The 23,983-nt window shown below is 45.0% G+C and overlaps 1 protein-coding gene across 1 annotated transcript in view; it reads right to left on the bottom strand.

The window, feature by feature from the left end:
* The window catches only part of LOC307233126 (tight junction protein 2-like), a gene marked incomplete at both ends in the record, with an annotated part of 146,091 nt that overhangs the window by 17,619 nt on the left and 104,489 nt on the right, over nt 1-23,983 (bottom strand). The window contains 6 exons of the mRNA XM_080004338.1: nt 10,971-11,071; nt 12,018-12,228; nt 12,763-12,842; nt 13,849-13,944; nt 14,525-14,706; nt 23,461-23,680. Of these exons, the coding sequence (XP_079860464.1) occupies nt 10,971-11,071; nt 12,018-12,228; nt 12,763-12,842; nt 13,849-13,944; nt 14,525-14,706; nt 23,461-23,680 (890 nt within the window). The remainder of the gene's footprint in view (nt 1-10,970; nt 11,072-12,017; nt 12,229-12,762; nt 12,843-13,848; nt 13,945-14,524; nt 14,707-23,460; nt 23,681-23,983) is intronic.

Genomic DNA, 23,983 nt, shown 5'->3' with positions numbered 1-23,983 from the left:
GTCCTGCTAACACTGACTTGGATCTATCGCACTGGTCAGATTAAGGTCCGAAATATGATTCAGAGCTTCCGCCACCGCTTCGTATAACGATACCGAAAAGAAAGTTTTCACAGACAAGTGAGACCGAAACACCCCTATGCTGTGCTTTAACTGTCTGTATATGGAAATGACGTAGTTGCGTGACGCAAAGGGTTCTTCTTCGCTGTTTCACAACAGTGGCTCCCTGTGTGTAAAAGTAGTACGATTTAAAGGTTGAATTCTATCAAAAGGGTTTCACAGTGTAAGTGAACTGTGTTTCCCCATGTAATCTAACGGGAATATTTAACTCTACGGTTTAACATTTTTCTATTATTTATAATTCAAAACCGGTTTTGAAAATACGTTGAGATATAAAAAACACACAAAGAAACACAAATCTGGAAAAATCGCATTTTCCTTCAAGAAAGGTTTTTTCATCTTATTTGGCTGCTCCTGGCAATTTTAGAAATGCGCGAGATGGCGGCTTTTGCTGTGGTGGAGACATATTTTATTGAGTCGGAGGGCACTTTTTCCAAGCGCTAGCAGCTAGAAATCTATGTAAGCATCATACAATATTGTTGGTTTATTTTTCCCTATTCTTTACTGTGTAATGTAATATAAAATTGTGGCTCAATGTTTTTGATCATTGTTTTAATAACACAAATTGTGTCTGTTCATTTACAGGGTGATCTTACTCTTAGGAAGAGCCAATACAGTGGACAGGTCTAGTATGGAGATTGACTGATGTCATCAGGGAGAAACAGTAGGCCTTCTATGTTCAAACATGAGATGGTCATGCAACAACTGCAACTTCAGGACATCAAAATGCTTAGATCATTATCGATTGAAACATCTACACACTGGTCAAGGCTCCACTACTCCGCTTGTACACGGATTGTCCTTGTTCATTTAAAGGTTGGGGTGCACTTCGCACAAGTTTGTCCAGAGATCATATACAAACTGAACAATAATGGCAAATTGTAATTCATATAGTTTTCACACAGGGTCAATATTTTGAACACCTCAGAGCTCAACTGAAAAAGCAGGAAACTGTTTGTTGTGTTTTTAAAGATTGTGGTTACAGTACTAATATATATTCAACTTTTGCTTCACATAAAAGTAGGAAGCACAATCCTCACTGCCTTGAAGATTTTAAACATACTGTAATTAGCCTGTATTTAAGTCGGGCAACAGAAGATTGACGTTGGTTGGTGGATGAAAGTGAAACGCTTGTGAAAGAGGGTGAGGATTTTGTTAAAGTCATTGTTGATGAGCTTGGTTCCTTATTACTTAAATTCGACTGCATCTTCAATGTGCCCTGTAGATGTTTATATGAGATCGTAGAGGAGCTTTAATTTATAACTTGTGTAGCATCCGCATCCATTATTAAAAACATTGTACATAACACATGAGAAAACCATAACTTTACCGTTGAAGAATTGCTGCTCATATATTTGGTAAATAACATTTGCCAGTTAAATCCTCTTCGTGCCTTTAGCAAAGAAGGTCCTTTTGGCACAACATACCAGAGAAATAGTTGCTTAAAGGAACATTTCTCTTTTGTTGAACCATTAGAGTATGTACTTGATGCAAGTGAAGGAAAGACATTCAAATGTGCACCAATTTTTCAATCCTGAACACAAATTCTTAAAATTTGTGAAATTCAGTCGAAGATGTTGAAGAGTTCAAGGCACAGCTTCATATCAGTATACTAGTTCTCATGATGGTTCCCACTTCATGAAAGCCAATTTCTATCTGGAGAAGAGTTAAGACTTTCACTTCTACTCTACTCTGATGATTTTCAAATATGTAATCCTTTAGGAACCTCTGGTAAGAAGCACAAGGTAACAGGTGTCTACTGGGTGTTGGCTGATATTCTATCTGTTTTAAGGTCTACATGATCATCAATTTACTTTGCTGTTTTGTGCAATGCAGATGACAATAAGAAAATCCTCGAGTGCTACATCCATTATTAAGTGGTTTGAAAGGCTTGGAATAGGATGGTCTTTTTGTGTCCTCTATAAAAAATCATAAAGGGCACAGTATTTTCTGTGATTGGCGATAACCTTGGTGCCCACTTAGTTGGGGGGTTTGTTGAAAGTTTCAGTGGGTCATATGTTTGCAGATTTTCTGTCGGAGAGCAATCACAGTTTCAGGAACGTTAAGTCAGGACAGGAGCATTGCCTGGTCGAACAAAACACCAGTGTGGTGTGTGGAGGGTGTGGTTTGAGCAGCCACACCTGACCTGGATCTAGATAATTGAGGACCCAGGTGCAGAGTGGCTGCATACCTGTTGTTCGTTGTTTGGTCTTACGAGGAACAGGTTAAATCCCCCATCCCCACACACACTCAGGAGAGAAGCTTGTGTCATGACGCATCTCCTTCTGCTCCTAGGCTAATTATAGCTAGCCCACTCTCTACAATAAACTGGTGTCTACAACCCGGTTCTCTGTATCGCTGTGCCGGAGGTCCCTGAACACGCTGCTTGGGTGGCGCGTGGTAGGTGCAGCATGGGCTAGTAACACCCATAAACACAGAGTTAAAATGCATTGTCCAATTACTTAAAGATTCAATAATTTTCATGTGATAACAGGTTACCAACCTGATGTACTGCATGATTTACTTGAGGGTATTGTACCTGTAGAATTGGCATTGTCTAGATATCTTGATAAAGAAAAAATATGTATCTCTTGGAGAGCTCAATAGAATCAACAAACAGTTCCCATATGAGGGGAAAGACAGGACAAATTTTCCCCTAGTTATATGACCAACCTTTACCTCCCGTAAAAAACATTGGTGGTAAGGCACAGGAAGAGGAACAGGCATGGAAGTTGATGTCATGGAAGTCAAAGATGTTGAGTTGGTTATGTCACCTACCCACACGGATGAAAGCATTGGTCACTTAGATAGCCTGATTGCGCATAGACATAGATTTATCAGTGTTTTTCGACAAAGGAAATTGATTCCGAAACACCATTTTGTAGAGCATTACCCGCAGCTCATTAAAGCAATTGTGTCCACTGCTGTCTTTTTGGACGATGAAGCTAAGCATCACTTCTTTAAGAAGATAGTGAGCCAGACGAACCCCCTCCATAACATTTTGAAGTCTTGCAAAAAACAAAACACCAGACCATGATTGCATACCATCTCCATGGTTCAAATGTCACAAAATCTGCTGTCTCTGTATCAAGTATACAAGTAACAACAACTAAGTAACAACTAAATAATTGAAAATGTCGAAAAGAAAAGAATATAATAAAATATGCTTATTTACTAAATAACATTAGATATTACAGATATATAATATATATAATAATATATAATATAATATAATGTAATAAAGTAACATTTATTTATTATTATTTGTTTTATTATAATTTAATCTTCACAAATGTTAAGTTTAGTGGCAAGTACAGTATACTTGATACTGGTTATGAGCGCAAGTGAGTTGTATTTGATATTACAGCAGTAAAATTGACTTTAAAAGGACCTGTGCAAGCAGTAGTTTAGTGGTGCCTGGAGAAGTAGGTAGACGTCCAGCAAAGGATAAAGGCCCTGTGTTATAAACGATGACATGAAAGACTACTCTTGCATATTTAGTTCACCCAAAAATGGGCCAGTAGTAGTAGCAGTAGTAGTAGTAGTATTTAAAAACTGTCATTTAACTTCTGCTGCTTGACTTCAGGGAGTAAGGAATCATTATGGAATTAAAATTTGCCACAGAAGAGCAATCAAAATATACCGGCTAATTATGGAGTTGTCTTACCCTATAGCCTATAGGGTAAGACAACTCCATAATTAGCCACTGTTTCTGTGAAGAAAATCTCTTTAGTGGATGTTTTTAAGGGAACAGAATATGTGCTGGACTGTCTCTCTTGATTTGGCTATTGCAGGACACTAGTGAATGATCCACATCAGAGGGTTTTTAGAAGTGGTTATACGCAATGCTGACTACAGAAAGAAAAGATCTTATGGGAGCAGTGAGATCTCACAGGAGCAGAGGCAGATCTCATGGGTGTGATCTCGTGAGAAGACGGAGACAGATCGAACATGGCAGCGCCCTGCTGCACGACTAAAACACTGGCAATCTGCTCCTACTCATAACAAAGCAAATTGCAAAATATATATAAAGAAAAGAAACACTGCTTGAAACCAAAGTGGAGGACCTTGATGATTAAATCAATTATTATTCAAACGGATACTCGATGGAAGACGAACAAGACCGGAACAATCCCGCCAAGAGGAAGAAGACAGACTTAGCAACCGACACAGATGATCTAGTTTCCAGCACTGTATAGGTTAGTGTTTTGGATGATATTAACAAGAAGCTGGACATGCTTGGTTCGCTTCTTCGAGACATTTCCGAGATCAAAGCCAGCCTTGATTTCCTGCAAAAATTCCTCCACAATCGGCGAGATGCAAAAAGACAACGCAGATCTAAAAACCTCCACAAAGTGTCTTTCAAAGGAGATGGAGGTTTTAAAAAATTAAATCAAATAATGAATGAAACTATCCTGGATATCCAATCTAGAATTATGTGGGACAACCTCATCTTTTCTGGGATCCCAGAGAACAACACTGAGTCACCAGAAAACATGGTGAAAGACTTCCTCCCCACCGCAATGAAACTCCCCACGGACACCCAGCTCCCAGCTCCATCATTGCTCACTTTGAACACTTCAAGCACAAGGAGCTGGTTCAAAGCAAAGGATGGGAGCTGAAATGAACCACGCTGGGTATGAACAATCAATTCCCATGGGAGATCAACAACCGATTGAAGATGCTGTACCCCATACTGAAGGTGAACCTGCGGAAGGGTAATCGAGTATCGCTGGTTGTTGATAAACTATATATAGACTGTTTGTTATTCCAAGACTCCTCCACCACACCCTGGTTATTCTGATAATTATGCATGTATTCTAGTAAATATATAAGCAACATGTAGAAATTAGCATACCACCTATGTCAGGATTCAAAATATTGCTCACTCTCATCATCTAACGTTTCTAATCCCTCCCTCCCTACTTCTCTCATCATCTCACCTCCTAATCCCTCACTCCCTAATTATCTCATCACTCTCACTCTATTCAGTCTCTCACAATATGTATGTCTAACTCTGCAATGTTATCTTTGTCTATTTGTTTGTCTAGATATGTATCCCTACACACTTCCTCCAATACTAAGACAGTAAAAATGAATGTAAAGGAGATAAACTCTGACATATCTGTGGGAAAACATGGGCACGGTAGTAAAGCTATTGCCTTGGATGCACTGTGCCATCACCCCCTAACTAACCTCAATGACCTCAACCCTAACCCTAACCCTAAACATAACCTTAAACCCTAACCCTAACCCATTAGGCTTGTTAGTTGGATTGTGAGAGGCTTGGGCTCACAGGCTAAGCAAAGAAAAATCCTAAGTCACCTAACCAGGATGAACCCCAGCTTCTGAACACTGCAAAAAACTCACCTCACCGCATCCAAGCACTTTAAACTAATCCTAGTCCTTAAATCCACCCTATTGTAATCTCCGATCACGGGCCGATTAGTTTCAAATTCATAAATGAAACCAACTGGAACCCCCTCGGCAGGTGGCGATTTAACACCTTTGTTAGGCCCATGGCCTCCCAGCGCCACTAGGGGCCACCCTTGCCCCATCTGCAGCTCCCTACTCAAGCCCAATTGCACACACTTGGGATCAATTACCTGCACAGTATTTAGCCCCAGCTTCCTAGCCATTCCTTGCCAGACCGTCAACTAGCTTTCCCCGAGTTGTAGCGCTCTTGGCTCCCTTCCAAGTTCCTATTCCTAGTTTATGTCTTGTTGTCTCGCCTTCCCCTTACCTGCTTGTCTCCTCTCGTCGACCCAGTCTGTCTCTCCAAGTCCAGCCAGCCCGGTTTACCTGCCTGTCTCCGCTCATCGACCAAGCCTCTCCGTCCATCTCCATCCAGCCTAGTTCCCCGTCTCTCCACCCGGATCCTAGACCCCATCTCCTGGTCATCATCATCCCTGCCCTGCCCTGCTCCATCCCCACCTGACCGGGTCCCCCCGGCCAGCTCCACCGTCCCGGTTAATAAACATCCCTTGCCTGCCTCCCGTCTCCCTGTGTCGTGCGTTTGGGTCCCTCCCAGTTCTGGTCGTGACAACCTTGTTTTTGAAAGATAAAGAATTCTATCTAACCATTTTTTCTCTAGAGAATGGACTTCCTTCATTGAACTGAATGACTCTCCAGAAATATCACCATCCTTATTCTGGGAAATGGCTAAGACAATCCTAACAGTTAGTATTATTTAATTCTCCACTCACAAGAAAAAGATGGACAAGAATGCCAAAATATACTCGATCAATGATTAAAAGACTTGCACTCCCAACAAGCCCACTCACCCACTGAGCAAATCCGAAATTAGATCAATCTCAACTTAATATCATCCATCAAAAGACACAATTCCTAACACAAGGACACCACAAGATGGGATGGTAGCTCAGGCGGTAGAGCTGGTGGTCTAGTGATCTAAAGGTTGCTGGTTCGATCCCAGGCTTCTCGAGACTTGACGCCTAATTGCTCCTGATGGCTGCGTCCATCGGTGATTGAACAATTGTAAGTCGCTTTGGATAAAAGCGTCTGCTAAATGTAATGATATTGACTTCCCTAAACTTTCCACAGAGCAGGCTACCACATTAGATCAATCACTTACTCTAGAAGAACTCAGGAAAGCTCTCTTCTCTGTGCCCAACAATAAATCACCTGGATCAGATGGCTACCCAGTGGAATTTTATAAACACTTCCGGCCACTCATATCCCCATTATTCATCAGAATGGTTACAGAGATTAAGTCAACCTCCACAATGCCTCTGCACATGAATACCGCTGTAATTTTGGTTTTGATTAAACCCAATAAGGACCCAGCCCTCACCTCGAGTTATAGACCCATAAGCCTCAATAATTGCAATTTAAAGATTATTAGTAAAACACGAACCAACACAATTGAAAAATAAATTCTAATCATAATTCACCCAGAACCAACAGGCTTTGTCAAGGGCAGACACTCATCCAGCAAAATGCGCTTGTATATGCGTTCTCTCAAAGTAACAACTTAAATACTGTTATTGCCTTTTTAGATGCCGAAAAAGCACTTGACAGAGTTATTTGGACATATCTCTTTTCAGCCATCAACAAATTTGGCTTTGGAAAGTCAATCATTTAAAGGATCAGAATCCTCTACAACTCTCCATCTGCTTCTGTCATCACCAATGGATACACTTCACAGCGTTTCACTCTGTGAACGCGGCACAAGACAAGGATATCCGCTCTCCCCTTTACTTTTCGCCATCTTTATTGAACACCTCGAGGCGGGCATCTGTCAAAACAGTAATATCGTTGGCATACAAACAGGAAACTCTGTTCACAAAATCAGTTTGTATGCAGATGATGTTTTTTTGTACTTACAGAACCCAATATCATCCCTAAGTGTTCAATCGTATATATAAATCCTCAGCTATCTCAGACTAATCAATAAATTGGATTAAAACCACGGTCACGGTCCACGGGAGGACAAGAATTCTGTAACCCAGAAACTTCCCTTAACCATCACAACGGGCAACATTAGATACCTTGGTATTGATATCTCCAGAAATCTGTCAGATTTGTTTACCCTTAACTTTACTCCATTTCTCAAATCTATTGAAAAAGACCTAATTCGATGGAACAACCTACCCAGCAGTGAAAATGAATATACTTCCAAAAATAAACTATATATTTTCAATGACCCCAGTCCAACCAACTCGAGACTCAATAATCAATACATTTTATTGGAAATACAAGAAACCGAGAATTAAACTAGCAACACTACAGACAAAGACTGTGGAGGCCAAACAGCCCTAAACTTCAGATACTACTATCTAGCATATCATCTTCAATTTATTATTAAATTGTTACAACCAGAGCAACAACTGGGCCATGAATGGTGAGACAATAGACAAACACAATATCAGGAGTTATATATATATATAATATCTGATCTCCCATTCTTACTGAATCAATAAGGAAACACAATTGCTTTAAAAACCCATTCATCGCAACGACTCTATCAGCCTGGTGGAGATTCCTCAAACTCAGTGGTCACACTCTATCTCAAAACAAATTCACCTTAATCTGGCACAACCCAGATTTTCTGGTTAAAACCAGATGAATAATCTTCAGCTCTTTGAAAAGAGAAGGAATTACTAATCTGAAACACATTTTTGAAAACCATTCACATCTATACTTCCATACTTCCATACATTATTCCAAAGGTAGTATCCGTGGCCACGGCTTCCTTCAATTCCTTCAACTACAGTAGTCTCTAAAAGTTAAAATCAAATTGAAAAACAACATCCTACAACGACCTCCGATGATTGAACATCTTACTCATATTGATAATTAAAAAAATCCCTTTTCCAGAATATACACTTTTATTAAAAACAGATGACACCTTATTTTTACCTACCATGGAATGGGAAAGACACCTTGCTGTTTCCACTGATATCAACCTGTGGAAGCTTATTTGCAACAGCACCTTTTCTACGACCCGCAATTCCAAAATGCATCTCATCCAATACAAGATTCTGCACAGAGCTCATAACACAAAATGTTCAAGGTTTTGTGGATAAAGACATTTGCCCTCACTGTTCCCTTAATATCAGAGATGACTAATTTAATGCCATCTGGCTCTGTCCACCTAACCTAGCATTCTGGACCAACATTACCAAGAAGCTATCATTCCTTCTGGGTCGCAGCATTCCAGTCTCCCCGACTGGATGTCTCCTCAGTGACCTCTCTGTTGACCCACCAACACCACCAAACACTCTGCACCCATGGCTGGTCGCTGTAGGTTAGGTGCCAGGTATGGGAAGAGGGCCTGGTTAGGTCCAGGGAAGGTCCGCGTGGCTGCTCCCTGGCCTGCTGTGCCCATGCGTGGATCTGGTTGCGCTTCGCCTATCTCTCCCAGTCCCAAAACTCATACTCAGTATATAGACCACACAATAGGCCTAAGTCTTGCGGGATGGGTTGGGTGCGAGTTATGTGTATTCATATGTATGTGACAAATAATCTCTTGAACTTGAACTTGAATGGGGGATGTGGCGGGCAGTTGCCATCTTGCCCATCACGCTCCTGTCTCCGCGTCCCGAATTTTTAATCCCACTCAAATTAGCCTAGAACACATACACTTGCACACCAATCCTACTCCGAACAACACTCCACCAGACCAGGGTCTGCGGGGCAGGAGGGATGCGAGTGATTCGGGTTCGGCTTGCTAGAAGGTCTCGCACCCACACACCCTGCAATTTTAACTGCAATTGCCAACAGCACACATTAAGCACTGGGGTTTTTCGAGGTGGCAGGTCGCTGGTGGGTCGGTGTGGGGGCGTGGTTGTCCGGGTGGCGACTGGGTGGGCCCCTTGCTGGCTGGCCTGGAGTCCTGGAGGCTTGCGCCTGGTGGCTTAAGGTGTTCTGCGTCCTGGTGTGGCTGCGGAGAGTGCCGCATGTGCCTTCTGGGGCCCCTGGAGGGCTGTTTGCTGTTGTGGGTGTGGGTTGGGGTGTGGGGGGTGGCCCTCAGCCCTTGCTCCCACTGCCTGGCTTCTCTGCGGCAGGTGCCCCGGGTACCGGGGTGGTGGAGGGCCCATATATCTAGTGGCCTGCTGCCGTCGGTGGGGGCAGGGGGCTAACATCCGGGTGCAGTGCGCTGAGCACACTCTGCTACCTAGATGGGCGCTCGGGGCTCAAGGCCGGGTGGGGCGTCTGGTAGGCTGCGGTGGGGCAGGCCTCTCCCTAGCATGAGGCATGTGTGGGCACGGGAGTCCTGCCGGCTATGGCAGGGTCTCGATCTGTTGGCGCGGAGCCTGACTCCGGGCCTGCAGTCTGTTCCTGGCACCTGCGGCCCGGGTTCTGTGCCTGCGGCTGCATCTTGTGCCTGCACTTGGGGGTGGGTTGTATGTGTGCGCTTCAGGGGTGCGGGGTATCCTTGTGCTCCATGGGACCGGGTTATACTCCTCGGGGCCGGGCGTGGGGGTTGCTTCCTGGGGGCCTGAGGGTCTTCTATGGTTCTATGGCTCGGGGCTTTCCTCTAGCCAAGGGGTGTCTATGCAGCTGCTGAGGCCATTTCCGCTGCTTGGAGGTGCCACGACATAATACCGACCTTATACACCAGAACAAATCGGGATAAGTCCTGTACACTCACCAGAGGACACACACACACACACATACAGGCGGTCCCTTCACACACACCCACATGCACACACCACCAACACCTGCTTCAAACGTACCCCAGCACCCTCCTTGTTGCATTCCTCTCCTTTTCTTACTAATTTACTGCCATAACTATGACAGGAAGAGACCACCTGCCCACTTGCGGTTACACTTTTCCTGGACATGATTAACTCTGTTTTTCAATACATGTTGTCGTCCGATGTTTATGTTTTCCGTGCAAATGTTATTTGGTTGTATGTTTAACTGTCTCACCCGTGGTGAATCTCCTCCTCTTGGAGTAGTGATTAGTTGTTTATAGATCCAAATATGGTAAAAAATGACACCGGTTGGATCACTTGACCCAACACCAGATGAGTCAGCCATGTTTCGGTTTTACAAAGGATGATACGGTCGTTCATGTCCTCTTGTAATCCGATCCTTGCCCTGATATCATAGAACATATTGCATTTCCTATCCAGTAGGATACGTAAGCGGTGGGCAGAGGGCTCAAGCTCCCGAGGTCTGTTCTGTACACCAGTTCATTTCCCCTGGTGCTTCACTTGGAGTCGTCCTATCATTGCGGTTGTGGGTTGCATCCCACAAGATTTTGGAAATATATATTTGGTATATACTGTATTTATATATATATTTATATATTTGCTATACATATATATATATACATACAGTATAAAAGTGTATATTTACTGTATATGACAATGTGTATTTACCTTTCCTTCAGAGACCCAAACCCCCTGCATCTGCTGCTCTCTAATGGAGTCCTTGAGGCTGCCGTACCAGGAATCGTTGGCTGAGTTTAGGTCTATAGTTGCTGTGTGGAGAAAGCAATGGATAATTAAACATGAAAACACCCAGCAAACAACTAATTCAGCAAGATATAAAACAGTAGTAGTCGTAGTAGCTGGTATACCCCCCCCCCCCTCTCTCTCTCTCTAACCCTGTCTCTCTATGTCTCCTGGTCCTGAGAGACTGTAACAGTCCTCTGTCTTCCTCTGGGCACATTTCCCATTTTGGAAAAGGAAATTCAACGTGTTTTTTTTAAGGATAAAATGTTTTCTCTATTGGACAGCATTTAAGCACAGTGAGAAGTTGCAGCAGAGCATTACATTTACAATAGTAAACTGTGCCATAGCAACGCAAGGTGTACTATACAGTATATTGTTATAATCAGTGGCGGCCGGTGGTGATTTTGGATAGGAGGGCTAAATAAAAATCATATTTCAGAGCCTCTATATGTTCAAGCAGCATTCTGCTTGAATTCACTGCTACATTTATTCAACCAATGCAATAAATGTATTCAAATTAAGGGGCTGAACATTTTTAGCCAAAATACATTACAGATCGGGCGTGTCACTATGTTATTTATGCAACACATGATGCTGTAATAGCCTGATAAGCAGAATGATAAGCAGGCCATCGGACGAGTTAGAAATTAGACCCTCCAGCCCAACCTGACATTACTCAGACCAGACAGTCTTTCTTTTTTCATGCTTTTACACCAAAATAATCTGTTTCCAGGTCATTACTGACATAGAATAAGATGACATACAGTATGTGCCTTACAAGGGTATTTTATTCAAAACTTTTTTCTCGTCTGTTTCTCAAAAATATGGGGCAGGCTTAGCCCTACAGCTGCCCCTGGTTATAGTTATAAATGATGGTAACATAATTGATAACTTAATAGGGCCTGCACTGAAAAGAAATAAACAAGTAAACCTATCATTTAAGTTAAATGGGACTGCAGGCTGAGCACCGACCTGTGAATAAGTGGGAGCAGGTCTTCCTCAGCTTCACTGCCTGCTCATAGAGTTTACGAGTGCTGCGGCTCGAGTTGGGTGTCACCCGCTGTCTCATGGCCTTGACACCCTGCTTGGAGTCAGGGTTAAGGAAGATGACAATGGGATACCACTGGGTGTAATTCAGAGTGTCTACCGCCTTTGGTGTCACATCCAGCAGGGCGTGCTTGTCCTTGACATGGACGAGATTTGACAGAAGGGAGACATTTACCAAAAGCAGAATTTCACAGAATCTACTTCAATGATTTGTGTATTTTTTTTCTGACTATTTAGAACATTTATGTATAATATTATAAAGACAACCGATTGTTACACTGAGAAAAAAAATTGTACGATAAGCTAGCCTGCCAAGGTACAGATACCTCCCAAGCGGTATCTGCATAGCTGAATTGTCCTTGGCAGGTCATGGCAAGTTAGTAAATAGAAAATTATGTAATTTCAGCACCCAAATTAAGTTATGTGAGGGGACAAATTGCCAATTTGAGGGAATTATTTAACATTTTATTTCTCCGCTAAAACCTGGGGGATGCTCAGTACAAAAATACAATTATAAGTATCAAATATAAATCAAGATACATATTTTACCATTTTATTTACTCAAACACTCCAATGTTGTTAAAGAAGTCATGATAACATCTAAAGTACTTTTTGACTGCTTGATTGACTGTGACGGATTTTGTGTGTGGGGAGTTCTTCTAAACTGTACCTGCTCAATTATTTGTTGGATAGTGTTGAGTCGCACCACTCCTGAGGATTTCTCAGAGCCTGCATCTTTGGGTTCTGTTTCTAATATACAAGACACAGATGCAACACAGATTTAACAATACGGTGGTACCTTGAGTTACGAAGCGCACTAACATACGAGTTTTCCGAGTTACGAGCTGTCGTTTCGTCCATTTTTTGAATTGAATTGTGAGCAAAAATTTGAGTTACGAGGAGCGAGCTTCAGGTGCCGCTGCTAGATGGCGTGGCGTACGAAGGCAGCCAGCATCCCGCATCTCACTCCTTCACTTCACGTGGTTACCTGAGCGTGGAAGCATTACTTTTGTGTTTTGTGCTCGCGTTTTATGCTTTTTGTGCAGTTATTTTGCCAATTTTTTTTTCGAACCATGGGTCCGGGCAGTCTGAGCATAGTACTTCGATGATGTGTACCATACTGAAGCAGAACGAGACGATAAAGGGTATTACACCAGCCAAGGGCATTAAAATAATTTCTAAGCTGCGGACTGCTGTCCATGAAAAGATGGAGAATCGGCTGTTGGTGTGGTTGACAGAGAAGCAGCTCGCAGGAGATAGCGTGACGGATGGGTATCATCTGCGAGAAGGCAAAAATGATCTACATTCTCTTTTAATTGTGTTTTATTATATTTTTGTACAATATTTGTTATTTATAAATACATTTCTCTTATTTAAAAACCCGTAACAGAAAAAAATTTGGGTGGTTTTTTGGGGGCTTGAACAGATTAATGCCATTTCAATTAATTTCAATGGGGAAAATTGATTTGCTATGCGAGCAGACTTAATTACGAGCTCTGTCCCGGAACGAATTAAACTCGTAAGTCAGAGGTAAGACTAAGTAATCACACAGAGGCAATGATTAAAGGAATACCATTTGCAGGACAAGCAATTGTACTTCCATCTTTACTAAGGTCATAGTACTTCTATTCATAGTACTTCTACTCAACGCTATAATTCAGATTTTATATCAGACCTGGGACTAGCAGCACATGCTTAGGTAACTTAAGCAGGTGCTGTTAGCCCCAGCACATGATGGCACAGAGAAGAAACTTACTGGCAACAATAAACTGATCAGCCATCTCACTGGCCAGCTTCTCATTGGCTGCATCAGCAATTGGGCCAAACAAGATCACAGGTCGCCTGAAACCAGCTGTTCAAACCACAGACAAATCACAGTGTTCATACCATTTCTTTAAACTGCCCACTGAAGCCTGACACTCATTTGTGGTAACACTTGCTGGGCCCAACGCTAACCTTTAGAATGACTTTGCTGTTGTTAACCAAGACCGACCAAATAGTTACTAAATTGTAATAAGCTTATCATTGTGTAATAATGACCCTATATAATTTTAACCCATATTTCAATATTGTTACTGTTTTTGCACACTTTGATCAGGTAAATAAATGTGCCTGGTAGGCCAATTCAAAAGTATTACACGCTAATTTTCTTCTTTTTAACATATGAAATGTGGTTGACAACGAGGCAACCCGACAGCTGACAATGGCCCAAATCTGGTTGCCTGATGCTGCTGGGGAACCGTTATTGTTGGGCCCTGGCTTAATTTTCAGAGTGATTAATGTAATTTTGCCCCAAATAAAAACATTTTCAAAAATCGCCCCTCAAAGGACACTTCCTCAGAAACATTTATTTTGTGTTGCTTAAAATTCAATGTCATGCCTTTGTACACTCACACAAAATAAATAATTTTTCCAGTTCATCATGAACCCACCTTCACGGAGAACCACCCTTTCGTACGCTGGGAATCGAGTACTTATTGATTGGGTGACTGGGTCATCTCTGGTCTTCCTTAGGTCCTTACTCTTGGCCATTCGTTGGCCCCGCAAGTGCCAAAAGTCAGCCCTGTCCCCCATGTCTTTCTGAGAATTCTGGACACACGCCATCTGCTCAGCTCTAGATGAAGAGATATTTTTAAAGAGCAAGGATCGCAATTTGGTAGCATTTTATTTTGCACGATTACCTGTATTTACTAGGTTATATGTAATTAAGAGCTAATTATTGGTCATTTTCAATCATGATGACATATCCAGATGTGTTTTCTGCTCTCTCACGACATATAAATCCTCAAATTTCTATGTTATTTACTGTATAATGTTGTGTACAGGAAATGATTGATTGATTGATCGCAGTAAAATAGTACCGTGTTTCAAATCTACAAGTGCAAAGGTTAACAGCACTTATTCAGCAGTGTGAAGTGTGAGTTTTGGTAAAGATAAAGATCTTTTTTACATGTTTTATTATTAATAAAACATGAAAATGACTCTCATTTGAAGTGAAAAAATACGGTTGAAGAGCCGCTGGGAAATGCTTTTCCAGGCGGCTCCACTTCGGGAACTTTACAAGTTACTGGGTGTCCGCTCAATTCGGACCAGCGTTTACTATCCCCAGACCAATGCCCTGGTGGAGCGCTTTAATAAAATGCTGAAAAACATTATTCGAAAGTTCTTTCACGACAATAGCCGTAATTGGACCCCCTGTGTTTGCGGTGTGGGAGGTTCCCGAGGCCTCCACAGGATTTGCTCCCATTGAACTCCTCTTTGGCAGGAGACCCGGTGCTAGAACTAATTAAAGAAAACTGGGAGGAAGGTCCTAGCACCAGTAAGAATGAAATACAGTATGTTATGGACCTGACAGCAAAGTTACATGCACTGATTCGGCTGTTATCATGGGAGAATTTCCTCCGGGCTCAAGAACGTCAGCACCTCTTATACGACCGGGGGGCTCGAATCAGACAATTTGCGCCGGGAGACAAGATGTAAGTGTTGCTCCCTATGCCCAGCTCTAAATTGCTTGCAAAGTGGCACGGGCCTTTTGTGGTCAGACAGCGGGTTGGCTGGGTCGATTATGAGGTAGAACAGTCTGACAGGTAGGGGGCACCACAGATTTATCACCTAAACCTCTTAAAAGAATGGAGGGAGAGGGTGTCCGTGGCTCTAGTCACGCCGGTCATTGAGCGGGATGAGTTGGGGCCGAAGGTTCAAAAAACGGCCAATTGTACCACGGCCCAGTTCAGTGTTCATCTCTCTCCATCCCAGATGGCGGACATAGCTACAATTCAGCGTCGGTTCTCTGATGTTTTCCCACACCATACCTGGCCCGACGGGCCGCAGGGTCCACTCGTTGAAGAAGTCGTTGGTGTGCGACGGGCCTCCTCCCCATCAGGCCTCACATCCACCATACACCATGTGGAGACAATCCCGGGGTTGAAGGTGCGCTCTCAGCCATATCGCCTGCCCGAACACAAACGCAAGATCGTGCAGGCAGAATAAGAGGCCATGCTGGACATGGGCGTAGTAGAGGAGTCCACGAGTGACTGGTCTAGTCCCATCGTGCTGGTGGGTAAACCCGATGGGACAGTCAGGTGCTGAGTGGACTACCGAATGGTGAACACTTGTCCAAGTTCGACGCCTACGCCAATGCCCAGGGTCGACGTTCTCAAACGGTAAGGTACAGCTGATTTCTTCACGACACTGGATTTAATCAAGGGCTACTGACAGATTTTCTTGTCTTTGGAGTCCCTTGTCTCAGGAAAAATCTGCGTTCTCCACGCTGTTTGGCTTCTATCACTTTTGTACAGTTCTGTTCGGGTTGTTTGGTGCCCCAGCCACCTTTCAGAGACTCATGAACCGTGTCCTGCATCCGCATGTAGCATACTCCATGGCCTACCTAGATGACGCTATCATTCACAGCGACACCTGGGAGGGGCATATGCGTCAGTCTTGTCCCAGGAGGTGGAGGGGAGCGAGCGTCCAGTGCTGTACCTCAGCCGCAAGCTCGCAGAGCGGGAGTCGAGGTACAGCACGGTGGAGAAGGAGTATTTAGCCATCAGGTGGCCAGTCCGTTCCCTCTGCTACTACCTCCTAGGACAAGATTTCACCCTCTATGCGGACCACACCCCGCTGCAGTGGCCCCACCGTATGAAGGATCACCCGTGGTACCTGGCTCCCCAGCCCTTTAACTTCCGGCTGGTCCATAGGCCAGCGGCGCAGATGGTCTTGGCTAACTTTCTCTCCCTCTCTTGGGGGGCGGGTGGGGGGGGGGGTTGTCGGCTGTCGGTCCGACCGCTCCCCGGCCTAAGTCGGGCGGTGGGGGTATGTAGTGACAAAGGGGCGTGGTCAAGCACCGGCTGCGGACGACATCATGGTTCCCTTTTCTGTGGCCGCCAAGCTGCTTCGAATTGGAGCTGATTGGTCCAATTCGAGGCAGGGAGATTTCTTAATGTTGTTCTGTCTTACAGAGAGGATCGGCGCAGGGACTTGTCAGCAGTCCATTCCTCCTGCGCCCATGATGATCATTAGCAACCTCTCTATTACAATTATCATCATTGTGTTATTTATACTTGTGGCCAGCGTACCTCATTGTTCAAGGTGGCAATACAAACTCTTGCCATGTTGTCATGTCGCCAGAAAGACTCAGTCTCCCTCCCTAAACCCTAATCTGTGGTCAGAAACCCCCACAACTTCTTAACCAGGGACCAAAACATTTTTGCACACTTGTGTTTGTGTTATTCTTCCTAGTGGTGGCACCTCGATAGTCTACACCACGGAAGAGCTGATCACACTATGATGAAGCCAAAGAGTCATTATTCCCAACACCACTTGCAGACGGTACGGATTAATGGTCAACAACAGATGGTGTAACCATCTGTTGTTAAACATTGTTAACCATTGGGGGGGGTGTGTGGTTGGTGTGTGCTTGGTCCCATTTCCCAAGAAGAGGAATCCTGATCATGAATGGCTTCAGACCAGTGGCCTTAAAGGCCAATCAAAGAACTCGTAACGTTCAAGGCTGACTGTTGTGTCTACTCACCTCTCCTGACGTCAACTCATGTCACTATTAAAAAGTACTTGAATACACCGAATACAGGAGTTCCCGGTTGCCCACGTCATAATTGCGCTCGGGTGGGATGAGCCTGCGGGAGAGATAGGCACAGGGGTGGAGCTTACCATCGGTTGGAGAGCACTGCGACAGTGGCGCTCCTACCCCTGTGTCCGAAACGTCCACCTCTACCACAAACTGGGGGTTGGGGTCGGGCTGGGTCAAGACTGGGGCCGACAAAAAGCAGCTTCGGAGGTCGAGGAATGTGACCTCGGCCGCGGGGGTCCACTTGAAGCCCACTGCGGTGGAGGTAAGGGCTGAGAGGGGAGCGGCGATAGGGCTGACATTTTGGATGAAGCACTGGTAGAATTTTGCAAACCCGAGGAAGTGCTGGAGTTGCTTCCTATTGGCTGGGATTAGCCACTCCATCATGGCGGCCACCTTCTTGGGGTCCATCCCCAGCCTCCCTCGGCCAATGATGAATCCTAGGAAGGAAACGGACGGAACATGGAAGACACACTTCTTGGCCTTAACAAACAGACGGTTCTCCAGGTGCCGCTGCAGCACAGGCGTACATGTTTTACGTGGTCGGAGAGGGATTTGGAAAAAATCAAGACGTTGTAGAGGTACACAAAGACAAACGAGTTGAGCATGTCCCGGAGGACATTGTTAATTATGGCCTGGAAGACCGCTGCGGCATTTGACAGACCAAAAGGCATTACCAGATACTCAAAGTGTCTGAGCGTGGTGTTGAATGTGGTCTGGTCTGGTCCCGTTCGCGGATGCGGACCAGGTGGTAAGCAGTGCGGAGGTCGAGTTTGGAGAAGATGGGGACGAAGAGTCCATCAGGGGCAAGGAGTACTTGTTCTTGATTGTGATGTCCTTGGCAATGCAGGGACGGAGGGTCTTGTCCTTCTTGGCGACAAAGAAGAACCCTGCGCCCAGCGAAGACGACGAGGGGTGAATGATCCCGGCAGTGAGAGAGTCGCGGATGTATGTCTCCATGGCCTCCTGTTCGGGCCGGGAGACGTTATACAGGCGACTGCGGGGGAGGGGTAGGGGCGATGAGGTGGTAGGGATAGTGCGCCCTGCTTGCTGAAAACAGGGGCCAGGTCCAGATATTGCGAAGGAGGACAGATCGGGGCTCTTGGGGTCCCCCGGCGGCGTGTCCAGCGGTGAGGTAGAGGCCGAGCGGAGGCAGTGGGCATGGCAGTTTGTTCTCCTGGCGGTCACGCTACCCGAGCGCCAGTCCATCTGAGGGTTGTGGATCCGGAGCCAGGTGTACCCCAGGACCAGGGGGTTCAGAAGTGACCCGGTCAGCCTCTTGACCTCAAGCGGTGTGGGGAGAGGGAAGGGTGCCCTAGCTGGCGTGCTCATCCCAGGTCCAGGAAACTCGCATCCGCCCCAGAATCTATGAAAGCTGAGGAAGAGAGTGTTATACCCCCCCACGAGAGGGTAGCTGGGAGCAGAGGACAGGTGAGAGGGTTTGAGCTGGAGCGACCGGAACGTAACCCTACCGAGAAGTCGCCCTCTCCCGGCCGGACCGGGCAGGTGACTTGGAGGTGTCCCAGCCTGCTGCAATAAAGACAGGCGCTGGTCTGTATGCGGCGGGCTCGCTCCTCGGGGGAGATACGGGAGCGACCGAGTTGCATGGGCTCGGCATCGGAGCGAGTCGAGGGGACTTCTGAGGCGCCCGGGAGTAGTGGGCAGCCGGTTGTCCAGTCGGATGGCAGTCTCTACCAGTGGGTCCAGGTCCGTGGGCTCGTCCCGCTGCGCCAACTCGTCCCGCAACTCGTCGTTCAGGGCTCCATCATTCTAGCTGCTTTCTGCGGCTCGTGTCCGGAACTCGACGACGAGGGAGGCGACGCTACGGGGACCCCAGCGGAGGGAGAGGAGTCTTCTGGCGGCCTCCTTGCTGCAAACTGGATGGTCAAAAACTCTCCTCATTTCGCGGGTGAAATGAGGAGAGTCTCAGTTGGTTGGAGAGACTCACGGGGCCCCCCTGACTCCAAACTGCGGAACCCCAGTGGAGAGCCGCCCTTCTCAGGCAGGAGATGAGGAATGAGATGCGGGCGCCATCAGAGGCGTACGACGATAGCTTGTGCTGGAAAACCACCGCGCACTGCACAAGGAAGGCGCGGCAGGTGCCGAAATCGCCGTCGTAGGGCGTTGGAGCCGGAACGTCGGGCTCAGGGGGGACGAGGGAGGCGCTGGGAGCCCTGGTGGAGGGGGGAGGGAGGGCCGGAGGAGCAGGGGGGGGCCACGGGAGCCGGAGGAACCTGCAGGCTGCTACCGGCCGCCAAGATCCAGAGCTGTTCCGCGATGTCCCGGAGGGCCTAGTCATGTTGACCCGGCGGAGCCCCTCTGTGTCGGCTGGGTCCATGTTTTATGGCCAGACCATCTTGTCACGACCAGGGCTAGGAGAGACCAAAACGCACGACACGGGGAGACGGGAGGCAGACAAAGGATGTTTATTAGCCCACACGTTGGAGCTGGCCGGGGGGACCTGGTCAGGTAGGGATGGAGCAGGGCTGGGCAGGGATGACGATGACCAGGAGGAGGGGTCCAGGATCCGGATGGAGAGACGGGGAACCCGGCTGGATGGAGAGGGACGGACAGCCTTGGTCGACGAGCGGAGACAAGCAGGTAAACCGGGCTGGCTGGAGAAGGACGGACAGACTGGGTCGACCAGAGGAGACAAGCAGGTAAGGGGTAGACGAAACAAAGAGACATAAACTAGGGACTTGAAACAAGCATTCGGAGCTAGGAACTAGGAACTTGGAACTAGAAATGGAGCCAGTAGCTGTACAACTCGAGTAAGCTAGTTGACGGTCTGGCAATGAATGACTGGGAAGCTGGAGACTAAATACTGTGTGGAGTGATGCAGGTAATTAATTCCAGGTGTGTGCAATTGGCTCACGGGGGGAGCTGCAGATGGGGCAAAAGCGGCCTCACTGGCGCTGGGAGGCGGTGGGCCTAACAGTTGTCATGTGGCGTGTCGTGTGATCAATAAAGATTATTCTAATTCTTCTTTCTGTGTGCCCTTTTAAAATAAAAAGGTGCTTTTTGCTTGCTCTGCTTATTTCTGTTTCTCTTCTCGTGCACTGGTTCGTTTCACTGAAGAGCCAATCAGAGAGCTCTCTCTCACTGACGGCGGGGGTCAGGAACAGGAGTACAGAGGACTGTGGACAGTTTTGTTGAGTGGTCCACGCAGAAGACAAAGAAGATGGTGGTGGACTTTGGTGGTGGACATGAAGCTGGTTTAGGATTTTGGGTCCACTTGGACAACAAACTGGACTGGACTAGTAACATGGGAGCCATGTACAAGAAGGGCCAGAGTTGGCTTTTTTTCCTGTGGAGGCTCAGGTCCTTTGGTGTGTGCAGGACTCAACTGAACATCTTTTACCGGTCAGGAGTGGCCAGTGTGGTGCAGTGGTGTATCAAAGCGGCTGATGCAAAGAAATTAAACAAGCTTGTTAAGAAAGCTGGTTTAGTCCTTGGTGTCACCCTGGACTCTGTGGAGGAGGGGGCCAATAGTAGGATTAGGACCAAACTATTGGCCATCATGGACAATCCCTCCCACCCCCTACATGACTCTGTGGCGGAGCAGAGAAGCTCCTTTAGCAACACACTACAGAGTCAACCAAGGTGCTCCAAGGACCACTACAGGACGTAACTTTCGCCTTGCCACCATCAGATTGAATAACTTCATTAAAAAGCAACAAAAAAGCAACAACAAGAAAACAGTCGCACAACCATGAAAATGTGAATCTGTTAATAAAGAAATGTATAATTCCCATTTATTGGCTTATTGCCAACATTTTGCTTAGTGTTCAGGCTGATATTTAATGTGAGGTTTATTTACATCACCATTTCTATCTTAAGTTCATCTTTCTGGTTCACTGTGTCACGGCACACCATTTCAATGTTGGCTTACCCAAATGACTGTCAAGTTAAGGGGTGGGCTTACATAGTTTTGGAACCGGCGGGAGCTTTGAAAGGTGGTTGTTTTGATTTGAGGATTTGAGACCAGGAGTGAGCAAGAAGGACGCTGAACACATTTGTTACTACGACCCACAAACTACTTTGAGTTGCTGTTTTTGATTACCTATCCCTCTGTGGAAATACTTAAGAGTAATTTTTAGAGTAGAGTGCTAACACGTACAGTGTGAGCTGTCGCCCATACTGTATATGCAAAGGCAGCCGACTCTGGAAACTGAGTAGCTGATAACCTTACCCAGGGTAGCTTGGTGTCTATGACAACTGTTAAATCATAAGTTATTTTACAGGACTGTATATTTCATTTTTGGACATGACCTTGTATTTTTTAGGTCTTTTTAATTTTAATTTTTTTTTTTTTTCTGTTACAGTGGTACCTCGACTTACGACTACATCTACTTACGACTAATCCAAGAAACGAGTAGCAATAGTCACGAAAATTTGTAACGACTTGCGACCGACTGCTCCAAGATACGAGCGTGGAAATTTGCAGTTGGCGCATCGGCGACCAGTCAGCAGTCAGTCAGCGGGTGACCTACATCGTGTGTGCACGTAGTTCGTGGCTTATCTATATTTTTTTCATATTTACTGTGTTTGTCCTGTGTATTTTGTTTATTTTCACCCTTCATGATGAGTCCTAAGAAGAAGGATGAGAAAGAAGGATGGGAAAAAGAAAAAGGCAATGACTCCCATTGAAACTAAGAAGGAAATCATAGAAAGATATGAGGTGGTGGTGTATATGGGAAAAATTGCTTCGACATACGACTGTTTTAACATACGACCGTTCTTATATAACGAATTACAGTCGTAAGTCGAGGTACCACTGTATCTGATTTATTTATCATTAGGTATAGTGTATATTGCCGTATTTTATTGTTTACCGTTAACCGATTTATTGTATATTGTGCAATCTTTCCATATATTGCCATTTTATTTCTTATATTTTTATTTTATTGCTTCACTATTATTTTGCCTAATGTTTTGATGTGAGCTGCTGAGACACAGTCACTTCTGTGATTAATAAATTACTATCTACCTATCTTAATGAAACAAGATCTACTATTTTAGACTATTGACTTTTTGTCTATTAAATATTTTATTTTATTTTATTGTTACTTCTTTGTGTTTTTGTTTTTTTATGCTTTTTTTGCAAGGTAAAAGCAAATCTAATGTTATAATGCATTTCTCTGTACTGGGCACACAGGGATCAACATTCTGACTATGTATCCTGTTATGTTGCCAAATAATTGTCAGAAGACTGTAGCTAGGTACTGTGGCTCATACAGTACAAATCAATTAACACCAAATCCAGACAAGTTCAACTAGGAATTGTCAAGTCAGCCCCTGGAAAACTTGCATTCACCCATTGTGCCCGTTCAGTCCACACTCCTGTGCATAAAGCTGGACAACGTTCCACTGTCAAACAAGTAAACTTCTCATGGTGTCTGTGCAGCCTCATTTATTCACTGTGTCCATGGAAACAACGATGAGGTGATGTTGAACATATTGAACATGTATGAACATGTATGAACATAACGGTATTGTTTCCGGAAGCAGAAAAGATGATCCTTTTACTTTTCTGATAACACACTGCATAACTCATAAATGTTCAGACAAGCTTAATATTTGGTAATTTGTGATGCTATGTATGTATGCAATTCAAAGATATTGCTGCATTTTCTTTCAAACTAATTTGGTGCAATTAACTTGTCTGTAACCTGGAGAAAGTCTGATGGAGAAGACACTGCTAACTTTGAATGAAAGACCAACAAACTCAATCAGTAAAACACCAGGACACTGAAGGCACAATCTTCACTGTCCTCAGGTTACCTGCTCTTGTTAGGAATGATGCCCATCTCCAGTAACTGCGTGTCCTTGCCAGCACGAATGGCCAGCCAGTTACCCAGTTTGCCATCATAGAGGGTGTCTGTGACCTTGAAGATCTCCCCACGGCCAAAGGCCAGGCACTGAGGGGCTTCCTTTTCATATTTAAAGTGGGTCCGGATGAAGAAGCAGTCCCCGCGCCCTGAAGCCAGGATATCACTATAGACTACATAAAAAAAAAATGTTAAAATGAAGATGACTAATATGTGGTAAAACAATACAAAATCATAGAAATAACAAGGACATTTTGAAAATTAAGGAAGGAAGAAACAGGGTTTCACAGAGTTATTTTCTTTGATCTGCCCATTTAGAGTTCCAAAAAATTCCGGCAACAAACAGATTTTCAGGACATCAAAGAATCATTCAGGCACTTTATCAAATATACTATTCATCAATATTATTAATTATATTCAATATATTACAATGCATCTGGAAGCATACGCGGTTTTACCATAAGACATAGGGTTTG

Source organism: Zeus faber (genome assembly GCF_960531495.2).
Source record: "Zeus faber genome assembly, chromosome: 7".
NCBI classification, from domain to species: Eukaryota; Metazoa; Chordata; class Actinopteri; order Zeiformes; family Zeidae; genus Zeus; species Zeus faber.
The sequence above is the reverse complement of the archived record's forward strand: the minus strand, read 5'-3'. Positions and strand labels throughout refer to the sequence as shown.